The sequence below is a fragment of the Neofelis nebulosa genome, chromosome 14 (assembly GCF_028018385.1).
Source record: "Neofelis nebulosa isolate mNeoNeb1 chromosome 14, mNeoNeb1.pri, whole genome shotgun sequence".
Taxonomy (NCBI): domain Eukaryota; kingdom Metazoa; phylum Chordata; class Mammalia; order Carnivora; family Felidae; genus Neofelis; species Neofelis nebulosa.
In genome coordinates, this window is record NC_080795.1 from 73,762,823 (window position 1) to 73,785,157 (window position 22,335).

At 48.5% G+C, this 22,335-nt stretch overlaps 1 protein-coding gene across 1 annotated transcript in view; it reads right to left on the reverse strand.

The window, feature by feature from the left end:
* Positions 1-19,327, reverse strand: part of HHLA1 (HHLA1 neighbor of OC90) — a 35,730-nt gene extending 16,403 nt beyond the window's left edge. Inside the window, exons 1-11 of the mRNA XM_058699099.1 lie at positions 19,249-19,327; positions 17,851-17,910; positions 14,619-14,678; positions 13,664-13,744; positions 12,604-12,687; positions 12,417-12,500; positions 7,566-7,649; positions 6,177-6,233; positions 5,980-6,072; positions 3,248-3,484; positions 369-608 (exon numbers count right to left, since the gene is read on the reverse strand). Coding sequence (XP_058555082.1) covers positions 369-608; positions 3,248-3,484; positions 5,980-6,072; positions 6,177-6,233; positions 7,566-7,649; positions 12,417-12,500; positions 12,604-12,687; positions 13,664-13,744; positions 14,619-14,678; positions 17,851-17,910; positions 19,249-19,327 — 1,159 coding nt within the window. The remainder of the gene's footprint in view (positions 1-368; positions 609-3,247; positions 3,485-5,979; positions 6,073-6,176; positions 6,234-7,565; positions 7,650-12,416; positions 12,501-12,603; positions 12,688-13,663; positions 13,745-14,618; positions 14,679-17,850; positions 17,911-19,248) is intronic.
* Between the last annotated feature and the right edge of the window lie 3,008 nt (positions 19,328-22,335).

A 22,335-nucleotide genomic window follows, 5' to 3' on the forward strand; every position in this document is an offset into this window, starting at 1 on the left:
CTTACGATTATTAATTATGGTGCTAACTTACGGTTTATTACTTTTCTGTGTGTGCATTACATTTTAAAAATTTAGAAAATGTGGGGCGCCTGGGTGGCTCAGTCGGTGGAGCGTCCGACTTCGGCTCAGGTAGTGATCTCACCGTTCACGAGTTCGCGCCCCGCATCGGGCTCTGTGCTGACAGCTCAGGGCCTGGAGCCTGCTTCAGATTCTGTGTCTCCCTCTGTCTCTGTCCCTCCCCATCTCATACTCTCTCTCTCTCTCTCTCTCTCTCTCAAAAATAAACATAAGAAAATATAAAACAAATAAAAATTTAGAAAATGTTTTAAAAACGGACAATGCTAACTTCAGTGAACATCCCCTCTTACCTGAGGCTGGGCTGGCCTGGGATGAGCTGCCCTGTGTGGATGCTGCCCCAGCAGGTGGCCCAGAAAGGCTCCACGTGGTCATGGCCTCTGCAGGAGATGTGGGTGTGGAGGACGATGTTTCCCAGGGAGGCCCTCCGGGTGCTTTCTCACCCATGGTCTGAGCCCAGGGCACAGGTAGGTTGGAAGTCCACGCCTGACTGCTGGTTGTCACCCATGGAGTCCGGGCCACCCTCCTGGTAGCTGCACATGGGGCAGTAACAGAAGACTTTTAATTCTTGACCATTTTGATTCAGGTATAAAATTACCAAAACGTTGAAATGTTACCAAATGTAATGTGCATGCATAATACAGATGACCCAGGGACTTACGCCCTACCCTGACCTGGAATAAATGGACCACGGTAAACTTTATTTTCCTAATTACCAACAAGAAAGACACGTCCAGGGGCACCTGGGTGGCTCAGTCAGTTGAGCGTCTGACTTCACCTCACGTCATGATGTTGTAGTTCGTGGGTTCGAGCCCCGTGTCGGGCTCTGTGCTGACAGCTCAGAGCCTGGAGCCTGCTTCAGATTCTGTGTCTCCCTCTCTGCCCTTCCCCTGCTCATACTCTGTCTTGCTCTGTCTCAAAAATAAACATAAAAAAAATATTTAAAAAAACGAGAAAGAAACCTGCAAATCCCTTGGACGTCCGAACAATCAGCTAAAGTGTGTGTTCGGGGGACAGTGGGTTCCCTCAAAGTTAAGAGCACATTTCTCATCTCATGATCTAGAGGAAAGGTTAAGGGGTTTGAGGTAAGGAGACCTGGAGGGGAAATTCTGTTCCTGTCTCCCCCATGTTGTGAAATTTGGGACAAGTGACTTCATGTTGTTTTTTGGTGTTATCATCAAAATGGAGATGATGATAATGCCACTGATAACAATGCAATATCACGGCATTTGAGGAAGACCAATCTTCTCTTGGTGGCCTTTGAAACAATTGCTGGGGGTTCTCTCTTGCTCATTTCCATGATAGGAATTAAAATAACTTTTTTTCAAGTTTTTAAAAATAACCCGTTGGGTGCGCCTGGGTGGCTCAGTTGGTTAAGCAGCCAACACGTGGTTTTGGCTCAGGTCATGATCTCACGGTTCATGGGTTCGAGCCTTGCATCTGGCTCCCTGCTGACAGCATGGAGCCTGCTTGGGAATCTCTGTCTCTCCCTCTTTCTCTGCCCCTCCCCTGCTCTCTCTCTCTCTCTCCCTCTCTCTCTCAAAATAAATAAACTTAAAAAACAAAACAAAAAAGTCACCCCCTTGGAAAACTTTAACTCTGTAAGTTAAGTTGGGAACAATTGCCATCTTGAAAATATTCAGATTTCTTGGGGCGCCTGGTGGCTCAGTGGGTTAAACATCCAAGTTCGGCTCAGGTCATGATCTCACGGTTCGTGAGTTTGAGCCCCACGTTGGGCTCTGTGCTGACAGCTCAGAACCTGGAGCCCGCTTTGGATTCTGTCTCCCTCTCTCTCTGCCCCTCCATCGCCCACACTCTGCCTCTCTCCCTCTCCCCGTCTCTCTCTCTCTCAAAAATAAATGCACCTTTAAAAAATTACAAATTTTTAAAAAAATATTTAGATTTCTCATCCAGAACATGGTGTATCACTTCCTTTATTTCACTCGATCTTAGCCAAAAGGCTGAGAAGTGATATCTCATCATTTATTTAAATATGCATGTATTTCTCCCATTAAAGTTTTATAGTTTTTTCTTGTATAAAACCCAGCACTTTTCCTGCTAGGCTTGTAGCTAAGTATTTTACGATTTTTCTTGCCACTAGCCATCACATCATTTTTAAAAAATATTATTCTAGGAAACTTTCTAATTATGGGTAATTGTCAAGATACTGGCTATGGTACTAACGACTTTCTGGTCGGTGAAGTTGATTGCTTTTCCTCATTCTTGTTTTCCTGCTTGCCTGACTCCCATCGGTTCTCACCTCCTCCCAGAAGCCCCTTCACTGGGCTCTCCAGGACAATAGCTCTTTGTAGGCTAGATGTAACTCTCAGTTCACATGCCTGTGTCTCCCTCCCTGGTTTGCGAGCTCAAGTACGAAATGAAACATTGATAGAGCTGCGTTTTCAACAGCCAGTCTGGAGTCTGGTAGTAAATACACGTCTTGATGAGTGGTGAATGAATGAATGAGTGAATGAATCCTATGACTCCGGTCCCTTGTCGGAACTCACTGAGGCACTATTGGCTTTTAACGAAGGAGTTATCTCAGTTGTATCTTATTTCCAAATAGCACGAGCACAGCTTTTCATCTTCAGCGACACCAGTGATGGTGTCCACAAAGGTGGTGGGGAAGGAGGAACCCCCGACACGCCGTCCGTGGCAGATTTCCATGCTGGCATCATGTCGTTAACATATTCTTGGCATCATTACCCAGCCAGTTTTAAATCAGCCTAACACTGCCATAAAAGTCCACCATTTAGTGCTCATTTCAGGAGAGATATTGCTAAGTGCTTTGCCAAAATAAAAATACCTTATCCTTCAATGTGCTTCACTTATGTCAGATATTCTTATGATATGCTTATTGGGGGATGCTGGGTGAGAGGGATCAGGGAGACTTCTGTACTATTTTTGCAACATCTTGTGAGTCTTAAACTATTTCAGAATAAAAGCCATACACGTGAGGGTTAGCAGGACGTTATGCCAATGATATTTGCCGCTTTGGCTTGTCTGTATGGAATCCATACTGGCTCACGTCGCTCTCTTATTTAAGGGATGTTGAAAAAGAAAGAGATCTCTGGAGAAGGGAGAAAGGAAGGACTTTATTTATTTACGTGAGCCTACGGGGACTAGGAGGGAGAAACAGGACAGGAGGGGAAAGGGAGAGAAGGCTTCTTACCCAAGGCTGGGGTTGGGGAGGCGCTGCCCCGCGTGGCCGCGGTCCTGGAGTGAAGCTCAGGAAGGCTTCCTGGGTTCTGGGTCTGCTCTCCCTTTGCAAGAGGAGTTGTCTCTGTCCAGGGAACAGTTCTCAGAGAGGACACTCCGGTGCTCTGGGCTCCGTGCAGGGGGCTTGTCCTTGGTAGTGTTTGCTGGCTTGTGGGTGTGGGCATTGAAGTCACAGATGAGCCCTTGGTAGCTGTATGTGAAGGGAGATTGATTTTCAAGGGCAGCTTTCATATGGTTGACACTTTGGACACAGAACCGTCAAGCCCTTGAAAGGTCATTGGACAACAAATGTACTGAATGCCAAGTTTTGAACCTTACTTGGAACAGTACCCTGTATCACCAAAGAGGAGGGTTTCTTTTTGAATGCCAAAGTAAGCTAAAATATCAATTTCCAAAAACACTGTGTGAGGAAGCACTGTGAACAGAATCAGATGGTGCCAGGCGGAAGCTTCTTGAAAGACAGGCTCTCACAGAGACTGCAGGAAGGCTCAATCCAGGGGGAAATCTACCTGGCCTCCTTGGGTGCTCCATGGAGAAATGGAGGACAGGGCTCGAGTGTTAATTTTACCTTCTCTCTCCAGTTGGGAAGACTTGAGTGGTGGGGACGGCACGTTAGGATGACAGGTCCCCACTGGCCCATCGGGTCCCTTCTGGGTGGACGAAGGCCGACCTGCTCACTGGTGAGATTTCAGCCCCTGCTTGCCCCTTTGGCGGGTCATTGTGTACGGAACATCCTGTGCAATGCTTAAGATGTGGCCCTGCAGCCTTATTTCTTCTCTCCTGCCTTACTTCTGGGCTCGGTAGTACCCACATGCACCAGAGGCCCTGTCCTTGTTTCCAGATGAATCAGACTCATGGATAAGTGCCTCCCAATCAAACCGTCACTCAGCCAGGTGACTGACTGGCTATCGGGCACATCAACCTTGTAAATATGAGTCCACTTGTACATATGTTCTCTCTTCCCAAGCATTTGTGCTTTATAAAGGAGCACAAAGAAGACACACAGTTGAGACTGGGGAGGGAAGGTCATGGAAGGACTCTAAAGAAGTGACATTCACTCAATCCTCAGATCTGTCCTCAGAATCAAGTAGGAGAAGGGAACCCACCAAATGCCCATTTTATCTCCTTATCAAGCAGCCTCGTTCCACAAGAGACGAGCTTCCTTCCTCAGCATAACTAAGATAAATAAATGCAGCTACAAGATGCAAATCACGGCAGCCAACTCCAGTGGAACTGGAGATTTACTGTAAATTTCATTTCATGCCGAGAAACCCTGATGAAGAACCTACTATGTACATGATACATGCCAGGGGGAAGGGAGAGGGGAGGAAGATTGTGAGGCTGAAAGAGATTTGGTGTCTGCCATCAATGACCACTCAGGGAGCAGACACACATGGAAAGTCACCTGTGATCCAACCTGGAGTTAACACAGAGTCCAAATGATGTACAAGCGCCATGGTGCAGAGTCATAGAGATAGAAGACAAATTTTGATTGGGAGATTTTTAGGAAGGGGGAGGCAGCAGCTGAGCTGGGGATTGACAGATAAATTGGGTGCTGAAATATGGAAAAGTGGGGAAAGAGTTCCAGGCTGAGCAAGGCAGCAGAGGCATGGGAGGTAGATGCCATCCGCAAGAAGAGGCAGGAATTTCAATGTCATTTGAACAGAAGATTCAAAGGAAGAGAGCAGATGAGGCTGAATATAATTCCAGAAAAATGTATACTCCAAGCTAAGTACTTTGGACCCTCTGATCTTGACTTAGTTCTGAGCAGTGAAGAGACAAAACCTAATCGTATTTCAAGACTATCACTCTTATGGCAGTAAATGGGTATTTTAATTTTTTTTATGTTTATTTATTTCAGAGACAGAGAGAGACAGAGCATGAGCAGGGGAGGGGCAGAGAGAGAGGAAGACACAGAATCTGAAGCAGGCTCTAGGCTCTGAGCTGTCAGCACAGAGTCGACGCAGGGCTCGAACTCACAGACCACAAGATCATGACCTGAGCTGAAGTTGGACACTCAACCAACTAAGCCACCCAGGCACCCCAATGAATGGATATTTTAAAGAAATAAGAGGCTGGGTCCAGGAAAACTGGCTCAGAGGCTATTCTAATTCAAAGGTAGATGGCAAGGACTGGAACTGAGGTAAGCAGCCGATAATCTTGGAGGACCAGCCAGGTTCAAGAAACTTCATTCAGCTAGAAGTGACAGTTAAGTGTAGGGACAAAAGAAGGCTTAAAGGTGGTTCTAAAAAGGCCACCTGGTGACAGGGAAAAGCCCAACAGATGGCTAGGTGTTTTCAGAGGTGTAGAGGACAGTTGGGTAGCAGCTGAGTATTATAGGGTGACAATGTCTATAACAAGGTCACAAATTCAATTACCTACAAAAGCCAGGTAGTTAATATGAAAAAAAAAAAAAGCAAGGTAACAGGGAGCAGAGAGGGCTCTGGAAAAAAGGAGAAAGGTGTCCCTTCTAATAGGAGGGATGGGGACAGCGGCTACTCAACTCCCGTTGTTTCTTGGTCACCAGATCTTCTTTTGTAACAGAATCCAGAGATTACTTTTCTTTAATGGCCAAAACCTTTGATTTTAGCACAGTATAGCTAACCCGTGAGGGCAGAATTCAGTCTTCAGTCTGCCGGCTGCGCCCCTGCTCTGCAGACGACAGTAGGAGTCTGGGGGGTTCACACTCACCTGGAGCACCAGGCATGCTGCTGGTAAATGTGTAGTTGATAACAGGAGATTTTTCTGCCACCTCCCAGAAGTCAGAAAGGTTCCGTCCTACAAAAACCACACCCACAGGATCAAATCTTGGGTTCACCTGCTGGAGGGTTCGGCTTATGTCTCAGCTCAGAGAGCTTGTCAAAGAATGGCTGCTGGTTCACCTGACTTTCCTGTCATCATACAGATGAAGGTGCAGTCGGATTCATTTGTCTGACTCACTGGAAGACAAACGAGTACACAAGGCTTAGCAATGGTTCCGAAGCTTTAAGTCTTTGGCTGAAATGAAAATTAAGCTGGAAATCCCTAGCTCAGGATGTTATAGGAAAATAAGGATAACTCCTTCCTTTTAAGGCAGCCCTGATTTTCTGTTTTTTTTTTGGGGGGGGGCGTGCATTATAATATAATGGCTAAGGACACAGCCTCTGGGGTCAACTACCAGTGTTACAACATCACCGCTGCCATTTACCAGCTTTATGGCCATGAGCGAACTGCTTGACCTCTCTAGGACTCAGTTTACCCATCTTTAAAATGGTGAATATTTGAATTCCACACTTGCTTCTGTGGACTTTCCAAATCCCCCAATCTCCATGAGATGGAAGGTTTTGTGTGAGTTTGGGTAACAAGTATGGTGCCTGGCAGATGGAGAAGCTCGGTAAATCGTCATAATAATAATAATTATCGCTGGTAATGGGGGGGTCTCGCTATTATATACATTAGCATAGTAAGCAAGAGCATGGGCTTTAGAGAGCCAGATTGCCTGGGTTAGAATTCCATTTCTGTAGAATAATCTTGGGCAAGTCACTTGACCTCATATGCAATAGTTTCCTTACCCGTAAAGTGGGGATAAACATGTAGTTATTCCACAAGGTTGTAGTTAGGATCCAATGAGGGAAAACGTGGAAAGCCCTGGAAGAGTCCTTAGTGGCTGATATCTATTATTATTTCTCTTTCTGGCTCCCCACTGTTTCTAGCACAGTAATTGCTGCATGGTGCAGCACACCAGCCTTCTGATGAGTCCATGTGCAGGCAATTGACTAGAAATGTGCTTTGCACAGTGGGTCCCTGGGGGAATGTGAATTGCCTGGGGGTTACATGAGGCCATCTTGTGAAAGAGGCAGATCCTTCTCAGCTGTATGCCGGACATGGGCTTAGGCTGCATATAGATCGAATTCTACATTCTGAACTAACCTTGAGCAAAACAGGCAACCTCTCTAAATCCCCATTTTCTCATCTTTGAAATGGGAGTGTAGCTATCCAGTAGAAGCTGCTTTCTTGAGTCTGCCTGGATTCCCCTAACTTTGAGCCTCGGACTCTTCCTCCAAGGTCTTCGATACCAGGAATAGCTCTGACTGAAAGATGGAGTCTTCAAATATTAGTGGTGGCAACTGGGCCACACTGATTGTCTAAATGAAACGCACACAGAGGTTCCGGGCAGCCAGGCCTGTGCCAGGGCTTGGGGTGGGGAGTCTACCAACTTTGACTGATACACCCTTGATGGACGCCAATTCGCCGAATCTCCAATTTTTCAAGAGTTTTCAAGATGAACACACCTGAGAGGATTGAGGTTGACTTGAAAATCTCTGTGAGGTAGCTGGTAGAATTTCCAACGACATCCACCAGCAGCGCCGTGAAATCTGCAAGAAGGATCGAGGAGGTTTACGGTTCCGATCCGGAGACTTGGGCGGAAAAGTGTAGTGTGTTTGGACTTTTCAGAGTAAATGTTACGAGTTTGATTTCGCTCCGTTTGTTGAGGGATGTTAACGATCATGCAGAGAAATATTACTAATTATAAAGATGTCTCAATTCCAGGAGAAAACTTCTGGATCCACCATCATTTCCCCTCCCACTGCCTTCTCCCTCCGAATCCCTCTATGCTAACACCAAACGTCTGCGGAAAAGCCGCATTACTGAATAATGGTTGTTCTCATTTGTGGTCCCCTATTATCTCATCAAATTGTTTTAGTATACCAAATCTATCCGACAGGAAGCGACCCCACAGTTAGGCTACTGGAATTTACATAATTTTGGATTTTCAAAAAGTGAGGTAAACGTTAATGGTGGGTTATAAAGAGACGGGAAGCCTATACAAAATAGAACCGGGGACTTCTGCTCCTGTGCCCACTTGTGAAGAATGCTGAGGGAGGAGGTTGGGAGAATGTCACATTTCAGGGTCCAAATCTTTGTGAACTTTCTCTCTGAGCAGGATTTGAACAGGGCCATTGCTTGACACGGTGGGTGCCATTGATCAATGAAAGCTCCCGATACATGTGCAGGCAAAGCACTGCGACTTCCTCTACTATTCGCTTGTGGTTTTCCAGGATCCAGTGCACATGTGGCTTCCAAAACGGGCATGAATTTTAGGAGCCCCAAACAGTAAGGGGGAAGCTTCTGGTGTCATCTGGGTAATTTCCTGTCATGCTTTGGAAAACACTTCCTTTACTCAATGGGATTATGAGCTTCAGTGGGGGGCAAGGTGACTTGAAAATATAGGGGCGCCTGGGTGGCTCAGTCCGTTGAGCGTCCGACTTCAGCTCAGGTCACGATCTCACGGTTTGTGAGTTCGAGCCCCGCGTCAGGCTCTGGGCTGATGGCTCAGAGCCTGGAGCCTGCTTCCGATTCTGTGTCCCCCTCTCTCTCTGCCCCTCCCCCATTCATGCTCTGTCTCTTTCTGTCTCAAAAATAAACATTAAAAAAAAAATTAAAAAAAAAAAGAAAATATAGAACACAGAGGACTGAAAATGCGGAACCGGGAGCAGCGGGAAAATGTCACGTGACAACCAATGGAATGTGCCGCGCACGAGGCCAAGAGGAGGCGGACATTCCTCTAAGGGAACCAGAACCATCGTGTGATCTTACCACACATGCACGGTCACACGCTCAGTCTCCCAGAGGGGACAGGCGGTCGTACACAGATGCAGATGTGGCCACGTGGCCATGCAGAAGAACGCCTCCTTCCCGTGTCTCTTTAGATCAGCCTGTCCTCGGTCATGTTATGGAAAGTGAGGAAGGGTGGCATTTCATGACTCCTTCCATCCATTTCCTTCCTACTTCTTAAATGTCTTTTTTTTATTAATTCATTTATACCATGAATATTTATTTGACTGTTTGCAGGGTGTCAGACACCTGCTCGGGACTGAAGGATTGTGTGAGACCCCATCTCTGCCCACCTGAAGCTGAGATTTGTGGGAGAGAGAGACTCAGAGGCAGAGCAGTAAACGGCAATCTGCTACTACCATTGCATAGAAGCTAAGACCGTGGGTCTAGAGGCAGGACATCAAGGATGGAATCCAGGTGCTGCCCAAGTTTCGGAGAGATCATGGAACTTTCCCAAGGTGCCAGAGGATGTGGTGGAGCTTGAATTTGAACTGAGGTCTATGTTGGGCCAAAGCGCCCACTCTTCCCACTTTTCCCACCGCTGCTCGAGCAATCCCTTACTCAACACACTGTGCAAACTCTCCCTTCAGAATGGCTGTTTACAATCCCCTTATTAGGCTTGGAAGAAAATCAGCTATCATTACCTCACCAATATTCTTTGTTTTCATGAAAATCTGAATCATCTAACTTAGTAGCCATGCCTCCAGATGAGTGATTTCTGACTACTTTCATATATAAACAGAAAATAGGGGAAACAACCTTTTGCCTATCCAGTTGGTAATGATTTAAGAATGTGACTTAGTACTTCATGTCGGCAAGGGTGGGGGAAAAACACGCGCTATCAAACGTTATCGGTAGGGGTCTAAACTCATGCCAGGTGTCTAGAGAACATTTTAGCAATTTAAATCACTGCACAATTGTTTCCCTGTCAAGGACGATATCCTCCAGCATAACTGGGCACGTACTCAAGCGATCGTACACAGGTACAGCGTTGTTGATAATCGTACAAACACGGGGGGATAAACGAAGTTTCTATCAAGAAGAGACAAATTAAGTCCCTTATGGTACATTCTTGCAACCAATGCTATGAATTCATACGAAGGATGTGGCGTATTTATATTCATTGGAATAGGACAGTTTTTAAGACATACTGATTGGCTTAAAGGCAGATTACAATGCCACATAGAAAACATGGTACATATGGAAGGTTTTCTCTCAATATCTATTCTCCCACCTTCCTTTCGCAAGAGAACATGAAATTTCAGTTGGGCACAACCGGGTTTAACGTAGCTTAAAAACGACATTTTTGAGCCTGCTTGCCGGGGGGTGTGGCCATAGGGCTAAATTCTGGGCAACCGAATGTGGGAAGAAGCATGTGGAAGGTTTCCAGACTGTGAGTTTCTATAGTGGGCGGGCATGTCTTCGGTTCCTTTCTTCCTCTTCCTTGTTACTGGGATGTGGATGCGGTGGCCAACCATCCTGGACTATGAGAACAAGGGCAATGCATCATGGGAGGCAGGGCAACAAGCTAGAAGGACCCTGGGCCCCCTACACCATCATACCATCAGAGAAGCCCTGGTATGTTTACCCAGATGGCCACACACAAAAGCTATTACCTTCTACCCTCTGTAAGCCGCCTTGTTTTGGGGTCATTTGTCATACTAGCCTGGCTTATATTCTAAATAATATACAGAATGCAAAGTTGGATGGGTAGATGGATGGGGTAGGTGGGGTGGTAGACAGGTAGGCTAGATAACTAGCTGACAGATGGCTTAGGCAGGCAGGTTAGAGAGGTGGTTTAGACCACCTTGGGTAATGGGATTACCTATGGATGTTGGGACATCAGGTGTTTCTGATTAAAAAAAAAAAATTGAATGTTTTCATTTATTTTTGAGAGAAAGAGAGAGAAAGAGCACAAGCAGGGAAGGGACAGAGAGAGACGGAGACACAGAATCCAAAGCAGGCTCCAGGCTCTGAGCTGTCAGCACAAAGCCCAGCGCAGGGCTTGAACCCATGAACTGTGAGATCATGACCTGAGCCGAATCAAGAGTCAGCCGCCTACCCAACTGAGCCACCCAGGCGCCCCCACATTGGCTTCCTTCTTATTCAGGGTGAGAATCCAAATCCTGGCAGTGGACTATAAACTTCTACTCGATCCCCGATACCCTCCCTGCTTTGCCCCCACAACCTTGAGCTCATTTCCCATGACTGTCGGCGCTGGCTTGCCTGCTCCAGCCATGCTGGCCTCTCCAGTCCTCACCCCGCTGTCTGGGCTTTTGCCTGGAACTGTCAGTCCCCAGATACTACAGGGTTGTCTCTCCACTTCCTGCCTCCTTAGCAAGGACTTTTCTGACCATGCTACACACCGCAGCTGAGCCCATTACCACTTCCCTCCTCACCCTGTCCCCTGCTTTATTGTTCTCATGGTCATGCTATCGGCCAAGATACCAGGTGTTTTTGGTGTACCCATTGACTCTCTGTCCCTTCCTATAGAGCCCAAGTTCATGAGAGCAGGGGGTGTGTGCCTGCTTTGCTCAGTGGGGGCCCTCACACCTAGAAGAGGGTCTGGCTAACAACATGCGCCCAGTACAGAATCACTAGATGGGCGAATGAGCATTGAGAGAGTAATTCTCAGTTTCACCTTGCAGGATTCTCTAAACAGAAGGAGCACCGAATAGTTTTAAATTTCAATTATAAAAGTAATACGTGAATATACTCGCATTGAAAAAAAAAAAAAAGACCAGATGAATCCAAGCCCCCTTAACCAACCCTCTTCTGCTGCAAAACACGCAACACAAGCTTCTTTCATGGGGTAACCGCTTACCTGGCATCCAGGTATGTGTCTCTTCACCAATGACAGTGTATTCTATGCATTATTTTGTAACTCTCTTTTTCTAATTAAAAATGTCACGGAGGCGCGCCTGGGTGGCTCAGTCGGCCACCCGACTCTTGATTTGGGCTCAGGTCAAGATCTCACAGTTCGTGGGTTCGAGCCCTGCATCAGGCTCTGTGCTGACAGTGCAGAGCCTGCTTGGGATTCTCTCTGTCCCTCTCTCTCTGCCCCTCCCCTACACACTCTCTCTCTCTCTCAAAATAAAGAAAGAAAGAAAACTTAAAAAAAAAAAAAGAAAAAAAATATCATGGAAATGTTTCCATACATGGGCCAAATCTGGCCACACCCATTCATTTATGCAATGCCTATGGCTGTTTTCCAAAGTTTATACACGCAACTAACCATTTTTATTAATGATACGTAGGTATGTTGTTCTCCACTTTTTCTCTTAAAACAACGCAGCATGAACATTTTGTTCTTGCCCGTTTGTTCAGTCATACCTATTTCTCTAAGATAAAAACCAAGGAAAGCACTTTCTGTGACAGTGAAGTGTGCACACGTTTAAGCATAATAGATATTACTGTCTTATTTCACTCCAGGGAGAAAGGAAGTTAATTCAAACTCATCTGAAAGGGCACAAGCGACATCAGGAAAGCCGCAAGCCTGGGGGGGTTGGGGGAGTGGCTCCACCCACCTGATAAGTCATTGGTCCGGTTGTTCAGACAGTAACAGTACCGGGTGGGGAACCTGGCCGGGTCCACAGCCTTCAGGTTAGAAACTGTGAAGAGACACGATCCACACGGCAATCCTGAGACAGAACCTGGCCCTGCCGGCCCGTCGCTCACCATCACCTCCGCCCAGCAGAGCCGGGGGGCACTTACTGTTGTAAATGGCCACGGAAAACTTGTGGAAGGCCACGGAACTGTAGGAGGTGATGCTTAGCAGGGAGAAGAACTTCTTCGTATCTGCCAGAGATAGTGAGATAAAGAAGTCAAACGCCTACTGACAATAAGAATACTACTAATTAGTAGATAGAAATTAAAAAGATGAAGAGGGGCGCCTGGGTGGCTCAGTCGGTTGAGCGTCCAACTTGGGCTCAGGTCATGATTTCAGAGTCTGTGGGTTCAAGCCTCACACCGGGCTCTGTGCTGACAGCTCAGAGCCTGGAGCCTGCTTCGGATTCTGTGTCTCCCTCTCTCTCTGCCCCTCCCCTGCTCACACTCTCTCTTTCTCTCTCTCTCTCTCAAAAATAAAATACACATTAAAAAATTTAAAAAAAAAAGATGGTGAGCAAATAATAAAAATAAATGACAAAAATATACAATAAAGGAACAAAAATGGAAGTTACTGCGCAAAATTGAATATAAGCAAAACCCAAATTGCAGAAGGACCTGTCCCTTGGCTGTGTTTCCGATCTGTCCCTAAGCCCTGGTGGCTCTCTTGCAGGGCAGGTGTGATTAGAAATGTCTGTCCGGGTGTCATGTCTGGGGTGCAGCTCGCTCTCAAGATGTTGGCCGGCCTCCTACTTCATGTGGATGTTTTCAATCTCATCAGGGGTCCGGGAGGACACCACGCCTTCCATCTGAGCAGGGAGGAGCCGGCATGCAGAGATGTGACTTGTCTTGCCCAGACTGCAGACCCTCCAGAAGGGAAGTAGGCACAAGACCAACGTGTGCCTGGACTGGGCTTTTTAAAAAAGGTTATCCTTAAAAAAAATTTTTTTTAATGTTTGTTTATTTTGAGAGAGAGAGAGAGAGAGAAGAGAGCAAGTGGGGGAGGGACAGAGAGAGAGGGAGAGAGAATCCCAAGTAGGATCCACCTGCCAGCCTGGAGCCTGATGCGGGACTCGAAATCACGCACCGTGAGGTCATGACCTACGCCGAAATCAAGAGTCAGATGCTCAACCCACAGAGCCACCTGGGGAGCCCCGACGAAGGTTACCTTTTAAAGCTCTGCTCAGCATCCCGTTCACCAGCTCTGTCAGGTTCAGCGCGGACAGATCGACTGACCTTGCGGGCAGTTCTAGAAGAGATTTGCAGATACTGTCACCAGCAGGCTTTTTTCGACAAGAGAAGTTCCCCGATGCCGACATTCAGGCACCTGTGCCTCGTCTTTGGACGTTTCCGGAGCTCATCCCCACTGCCGGGCACATGGAGTCCGGAGATAAAAGGCAGTTCTCGTCCTCAGGAGGTGACAGCCAGCGGCATACATCATGACAAGTTAGAGAAGACAAGTCCCCGTGAGAAAGACGGGAGCACTCCCTTTGTGAATAATTTATCTCTGCATTTGGGGACAGTAGAGATCGGTGGCGATGCCCGCATGTGATGGGAAGCCCACGGAGGCAAGGCTCCTCAACTGTGAGAAGCCACGGAGGCAAGGTTTCTCAACCCCACTGCGTTTGGAACTGACTACGTGGTCGAACAGACGATGCCTTGGCTGGGCACCTGGCATCACGCGGAGAAAAACGTTTATTTATTTTTTTGATTCTGCTATTCTGATGCTCGGACTCCCTCTTCAGAGATCTGGATCTAACAGGTCTGGGATGTGGCCCAGACATCAACACCAAAATCAATCAACCAGTGGGTCACTCCCCCAGATATTGGGAGTGTGCAGCTGAGTGGAGAGACCTCGCCAGGTTAAGACCCGCCCCTCGCAGGCTCTTTCCTGAAGATTCGGGATAGCAGTAGACGAGGCAGAAAGAGTGGTTAACGCTCCTCTTTATATTTTCACTAACAAGGTGGTTCTCAGTGCTTAATGCTTGGATAATTGTGTGGATCACGCAATCTAAAGACTGAGGCTGTGGGGATTATGAGTGGGGGTCTGGAGACGTGGAGGCAGGGAGGAGGCTCCCTTAGCCGGCCTGCCCACGGAGCCCCGAAGGGAGGAAGGGACTCACCTGTGGTGTCGAGAAAAGCCACCCCCTTTTCCTTCCTCTCTTCTCCTCCAAGGCCAGACACTGGGGAGAGAAAGACTTCAGGGGAGACACGTCGCTGGAAGAGACTGAGGGGCCTCGGCGCAGCGGCCTTGGGCTTAGAGAAGGGTGGAATCACCTGCGGTGTGAGAAGGCAGACTCCTCCCCCCCCGATACTCGAGTCTCCTTAGGCCGACCTTGGCCTAGAAATGCACATTTTAACAAACAGGCAGGTGATCCCCAGGCAGGGGGCCTAATCTACCCCACCCCTTTATGGATCAGGAAGCTGAGGCTCAGAGTGGAGAAGAAGCTTGCCTAAACAAGAGAGCCCAGAACCTGCTTCCTAAGAGCTGCAGACAAGTGGCCTTGTCATGAGAGCAGGCCACTGGCCGGCTCGGTGAAGTTCGTGCTAGCGAAGAAAACGTCACAGGACATCTTGAAATGCCTAAGCGTACGTTCATTCTTTATTCATTCAACAAACACTCACTGAGGGCCATGCAATCATGCTGGGAGTTGAGAGAGAGAGAGAGACAGGTCTCCGCCTCTGTGGGGTTTGCTGTCTGTGCCCCGGGCAGGAGGAGGGTAATCACACGTGAGGGGCAGCAGACGGGGCCCAGCAGGGTGCCACGAGCTCCTCCCTCAGGACGCCCGGCCTGGTCTAGGGGGCACTCTCGAGAGGGCCTCCCTGTGGAAGTGGCTGGAAAGCCGTGACCTGGAGGATCAGTGGTTTGGGGTTAGGTGGCATTATGAACATACCACATTTGTTTCTATTACTGTCGGAATGATTATGTTTCGTGTTACATTCTGGGGGGGGGGTGCTTTATGCCCATTTTATAGATGGAAAAACCAAGGCACAGACAGGCTGAAAACCAAGTTCCAGAGCTACAGAGCAAGTCAGGATTCAAGGCTGGCTTAGTTACCCGTCGTGCCAAGGATGGCTGCCTCTTTTTCCTTTTGAATGTCTTCGTTTCCAGACACTGAAGTAAAAGTTCCCATGAACGAAACAGGATTGTGGAAAAGCAGCCGTGCATAATTCGTAATATCCTTTGCAAGTATCTTGTCTGACATTCTCTTTGAAGGATGGGGAAACTGAGGCCCAGGAAAGCGACGTGATGTGTGTAGTTATACCCCGTACCTGACCAGTGGCCCTGTTTCCTCCTTCCCTTTGCCTCTGGCAACCCCCTTTCTACTCTCTGCTTGTAGGAGTGACGATTTTAGATACCTCCTAGAAGAAGAGGCATCATGTAGTATTCGTCCTTCTGTGACTGGCTTCACGTAGCATAATATCCTCCAGGACCATCCATCATGTATATGGCAAGATTATCTTCCTTTTTAAGGCTGCATGATATTCCACTGAATGGACATACCGCATTTTCTTTATCCGTTCATCTGTGGACGAATGCTTTGGGGTGTTCCCTGGCTTTTCAAGGACTCCAAGCTTCCTGGTTAACTACTGGAGCGTTGAGGTCAGAGGCAGGTGGGGTCCACGGGTCCCCTTCCGTACACACGGTTACTGGGGGGAGTGGGTGACGCGACGACAGTCGGAACTCTGAGACAGACATTTATGATCAAGCAGGTCAAAAGCTGGCACACGGCCTGCTCTCCCGTCTGGTGCTCTGAAGGGCACTCCACCTGAAGAGTCTACAGGAAGCCGCCCCAGTGACAATTGTGGCAGCCGCCGACCTCGCCTGTGCCCTGGCCGGGAAGGACAGAGAGACCTCCGTGCCGGTGAGGGATTGGAGCTCCAGGCCACAGGGGTGCTACAGGCTGTGAGGCTGGCCGGCCCTGTGCAAACTTGCCTAACCGAGAACCCCTTCCTGAACACCACTCCTTCCACCAAGGAGACATTATGTCCATCATTCCTTTGTATAATTGCACCCCTGTGGGTGGATTTTGATAACAGTATTTGACGTGTGAACGAAACACCCCTGAGGCAGAAATTTCTACATAGGAGGCCGTGCTGAAGCATTTCTCAAATAAATTGCCAGACAGACAATAGAAAGGGACTGTTCCCTTTTTGGATGAAAAGATCACCTTAGCGGTATCTGTAAGAGAGAAAGTGTTGGTAGTTTTCATATTTTTTGCGTGCTTACTAGTTTAACCACGGTTCATCCTTTATGATTACCTGCGGGGCACAAATTGTCCCCATTTAAAGAGGAGAAAACTGACGGCTCAAATAAGGAAAATGTTTATCGAAAATTACCCTGCGTATGGGAAGCGCTTGGCTGGGGACCATTTTCACTTCGTACACTTTTGTTCCTTTTGCATTTTTGCATCTGGAAGCACACGAATGTACTAATTAAAACTAAGTAAAATTACGGGGTGTCTGGGTGGCTCAGTTGGTTAAGTAAGAGTCTGCCTCTTGGTTTTGGCTCCGGCCATGATCCCACAGTTCGTGCCTCAGTTTGAGCCGCGCATCGGCTTGTCTGCGTTGACAAGGAGGAATCTCCTTGGGATTCTTTCTCTCCCTCTCTCTCTGCCCTTCCCCTGCTTCAGCTCTCTCTCTCTCTCATTCTCTCACAATAAGTAAATAAATAGGGGTGTCTGGTTGGCTCAGTCGGTTAAGCATCCGACTTCCGCTCAGCTCATGATCTCACGGTCTGTGAGTTCGAGCCCCGTGTCAGGTTCTGTGCTGACAGCCCGGAGCCTGGAGCCCGTTTCAGATTCCATGTCTCCCTCTCTCTGCCCCTCCCTCACTCATGCTCTGTCTCTCTCTCTCTCTCTCTCACTAAAAAAAGTAAATAAATCAAAATTTAAAAAATAAAGAGTAATTCCCCCGCTGTGTGTCCCTACCCCCATTATCTTGCTTGTTTACCAACAGATTGGAAAAGGCAGCCAGGCCCCTGCCTCCTGTGTGCTCCTTATGTTGCCATGCATCCACGGTCGTGCTGCAGAGCAGATTTTGCACCACCAAAAAGAAAAAGAAGAGGCAAGGAAAGAGGAATTTATTGCAAAAATGGGGATAGCCCATGACAATGCCTCCCATTGCGAAATCGTCCGTTGCTGATTGAGCGAGGTGATCTTTGTGGATTTAATAAGATCACGGGAATCCAGGGGTCCCACGAGCCATAAAGCAAGCACAACTGCCAGGAACTCTTACTATGACAGTTAATGCTTAAGCTGCAGACTCAAGCCCCATCTTACAGATAGGAACAGTGAGGCTCGGAGAAGCCAAGGAGTTTGAGAATGAGCGGGGCAGGCACACCTGCCCGTTTACCTGTTGGAGGAAGGAGGGTCATCACCTTTTCCTTCTTGGCTTCTCCTTTCACAGCAGACACTAAAATAAAAGAGCGCTCATCAGAGAAGCTATAACCCAGGCTTGACACAAGAAAGAATTTGATCCAAAACGCTCATCCTAAAGACGAGAAGACTATGATTGGAAACGGTGAAGTGCCTTGCTTAACATGCCACGTGTAGTTGGCTCTTTCAGTTTAGTCACTGCGTATTTATTGATCAACTGTGACCATGTTACGTAGCAGCTGGACTTTAATAAGCTTTGCGTGTGTTGGGTGCCGGGGACACCATGATGAACAAGCGAGTGCAGATTCCATCCTTGTGGTGCTTATAGTCTAGTCGGGAAGGCCGACGTAAAGGAAAAGAAGACCCAAAGACATTACGACAGGGGCGCCTGGGTGGCTCAGTCGGTTAAGCGGCTGACTTCGGCTCAGGTCACGATCTCACGGTCCGTGAGTTCGAGCCCCGCGTCGGGCTCTGTGCTGACGGCTCAGAGCCTGGAGCCTGCTTCACATTCTGTGTCTCCCTCTCTCTCTGGCCCTCCCCCGTTCATGCTCTGTCTCTCTCTGTCTCAAAAATAAATAAACATTAAAAAAAATAAAAAATAAATAAAAAAAAAAGATATTACGATGAATGACGCGGAATACTTTGAAGAGTGCTTTGAGGGTGTGTAACAGGGAGCCCGATTCATCTCAGTGGTCTGAAAGCTCTCCCTGGCAGGTGATGTGCGGCTGAAGGGTGAATAGTATTTGAGTAGAATGTAACTGGCTGCGGTGGGGGGGGGGGGGGGGTCGGCAGAGTGTAGATGACAGTGTGTGTCCCAGGGGACGCGGTGGACACGAGTACGACTTTAAAGAACTGAGCGAAAGCCAGCGCTGAGGCGGGGCATCGTAGGAACCGGGGACGGCAAGGTGGGCAGGGTCGTGCAGACTATGCGAAGGACTTGGGGTACGCTCCCGAGAGAAGTAGGAAGTCACGGAATAACTTGGGGCAGGAGAAGTGAGGGAGGAGCCTGGGAGGTGACTTGCCGAGAGTTGTGAAAAGATCGCCCAGGCTGGTGAGTGGAGAATAGGTCATGGCGAGACAGGAGGAGAAGCAGGGGCTGGTTTAGAAAGCTCCCTTCATGGTCCAGGAAAGAGAGGACAGTGGTTTGGACAAGAGGCGTGACAGTGGCGGGGGAGATAATGCTGTTGCGCAACAGAGACTCTGGTGCAGGAAGTCAGAGGACAAAACCAGACATGGGGAATTCATCATCGCCGTTTCGATGGGACTCATTTAGGATTCTGACCGGACATGTTAGCTGCTGCCATTCTCCAAAGCCCAGTGAAAACCCAGACTCAGCATATAGAACAGGCACTTCTTGAACTCAGACCGGACCCACCTGTGTTCCAAAGGGACAGAATGCACGTGAGGCCCACGCACAGCCTCACCGGAGAACCAGGTCCCAGGAAGCCTGGCATGTCTGGAAGCAGGCGAGCAGGCCCCTGGAGGAAACAGGTTGGGTTAATAAGCACACTGATGCAGAATATCCTTGAGAAAACCGCCTGGGCAGTCATCAGAAACAACCTGCAGAAGGCTCTGGATAGTTCGGATTAGGTTAGGTTATGCTGCGGTAACAGATGAACTCCATAACCTCATTGGGTTGAATGGGGCAACAGAAATCGATTTCTTGTCTATATCAATACTCGCTGCACGTTGGTGACGAGCTCTGCTCCACAGTCCCTTGGGGAGCTTCACTGCCCTGTAGCTCTCCGTCCGGTCCCTGTGGGCTCCTTTGTCGTTGGTTCATTGTGGCAGCGGAAGGGACAGAGTTGGAGGACTATGCGGCCACTGACGTGCTCTGGCAGGAAGTGCCACACTCGCTCCTGCCTAGAGCCCGTGGCAGAATTATTCCCGTGGCCCCGCATGACTGCAGAAACCCGGGAATCTGGGAGGGGGAGGCGTGCATAGTCACAAACCAGGAACACCTCTCCCATAGGCTTTCTGGCTGTTTGGCTGGGAGATTTGCTCCCAATACAGCATCACCGCTGCTTCTAAATAGGAAAATAATATCCGAGTGTACGTGAGGGTTCGCCCTACGTCCTTGTCTATGGCGCTGTGTGCCGGTCATTCTCCTGGGCATATTCTTTCTTTTTTTTTTATTTTTAATTTTTTTAATGTTTTTCTTTATTTTTGAGAGAGAGAGAGAGAGAGAGAGAGAGAGAATGAGCAAGGGAGGGGCAGAGAAAGAGGGAGACACAGAATCCGAAGCAGGCTCCAGGCTGAGTTGTCAGCAAAGAGCCCGACTTGGAGCTTGAACTCCTGAACCTCGAGATCATGACCCGAGCCGAAGTTGGATGCTTAACCGACTGAGCCACCCAGGCGCCCCAAGAATGGTGTTTCTTCTAAATGCCTCCCTGGACAGAGACGAGCCTTACCAGGGAGCAAGAAGCCGGGGCTTTCTTGAAGCCCTCTTACTCTCGTAAACATGTTTACTCTCCGAATCTATTTGCCTCATCTGCAAAATGGGGACCAGAAACCTAGCTCACTGGGTCTTTGTGAGGATTTAAGATAATGAGTCCAAGGCATTTTACCCAGAGCCTGGCACACGGTAGGTGCTCAACACATATACGGTCATCGTGTGCTGGTTGGTGACACAGGGACAGACCACACATGCACCTTCCCTCAAGCTGATCAGTACCTTAGAGGAGATGGGGACTGGAGCACCTAATTCACACTCAAGGCCAACTGAGTTACATTCTCCATAGAGTGATTTACAATGGAGATGAGAGAGAGGGGCGGCGGGTGGTGGGGGGGGGGGAAGAGGGAGAGGGAGAGACAGAGAAAGAGAGAGAGAAAAAGAGAGAGAGAGAGAGAGAGAGAGAGAGAGAGAGAGAGAGACAGGCTGGAGAATGCAGGACTTAGCACACTGTCCACACTGTCCAGCAAAGGGGTACAGGTGAGCCAACTACGTGAGGATTCTTTCCTCCGGCCCCTCAACTGCTGTGCAAACATTACTTCGCCTTTCTGCGCCTCTTGTGCAAAACGGCCAGAGTCACAGCCCATCTGGAAGATAATTCGTGCAGATGAAATGAGATGAAGGATCACAGCATCTAGCACGGTACGGTAGGTACCTGAAGGGGGTCGATACTTGGGAATCCTAATTCCTGTCTCGTTCTCTTGCCTCCGGTCTCTTTTCTTCCCCCCTTCCTCCTCCACCCCCCTCCTGAAGCCCCACACCATGCCCGAGGCGGGAACAGACACAAATTTGTAGTAGAAAAATAATTATCCACATCTACGTAACCGCCACCTCCATTTATGAAGAGTAGGCACGCTAACCTTTATTACGGTGAGAAGGCAGCTCTCTATTGATTTTGTTCTTGGAGAAAAATGTGTTTTTCTTTCTGTCTAGTTTTTTTTTTTTTTTAATTCTTTGCTCTTGGCCAAATCGACTATGTGTTTGGGGTGAGGTTGCCGAATCGAGCAAATGAAAACACAGGACACCCAGTTAAATACGAATTTGAGATAAACAATGCAGAATTTGTTGAGTGTATCTCCGGCAGTCTTTGGAGCTACGGTAGTTTGGAGAGTCGGGGAGTTTTATCAAAGAGAACTTGCTTTTACCATGGGCTTGATGTGGTACTGACCCGGGAGACTTGCTCCACGAATTCTCTGCTGAATTAGACAGAATCCGTGGATTGAACACGTGAGCTGAGACTTGTGAGGATCCCACCCCTGGTCCTCAGCTGGCTCGCTCTCCTTTTCAAGCATTTCCACATTGTGTTTTTCATTTTTTTAATTTACTTTTATTTTTTGAGGGGGGGGAGGAAGGGAGGGAGGGAAGGAGGGAGAGAGTGGGGAGGGGCAGAGGGAGAGGGAGAGAGAGAATCCCAAGCAGGCTCCAGACTCCGCATGGATCCCGATGCGGGGCTTGATCCTACAACCCATGAGATCATGACCTGAGCCGAAATCAAGAGACGGGCGCTCAGTTAACAGCCACCCGGGGGCTGCTAATTTCCACAAGAATTTCCACACCGTTCAGTGCCCCGACCCCAGAAAGGAAAAACGAGGAGATGGAGAGTGATGCAGACTGTGTGCAGTGATTCATGGGGCCAGGGACGTGCCCTCCACTCTGCAGCTTCTACAAACAGAACTGGCTGCGTTTCGCCTTTCTGCCAAACTAGGGAGGTCAAGCTTCCCTTGACTCCTCCTTGGGAGCGTGGGCCATGGTGGGACACCCTGGGGAGGAGCTGGGTGTAGGTCAGAGAGACTTGATTTTAATCTTAAGTCGGCTATTGAGTAGTGCTGTCTGGGTCAATCCCTCAACCTTCATTCACTCGAAAATATTTGCAGAGTGCATGGCATTGGTGTCACCAGCACGGACCCTGGAGCCTGCCAGCCTGCGTCGGCTTCCAGGCTCTGCCTTTTGCTAGCTGGGCAAGTCACTGAACCTCTCCGTGCCTCAGTGTCCTCACCCAACGCTGTCAGG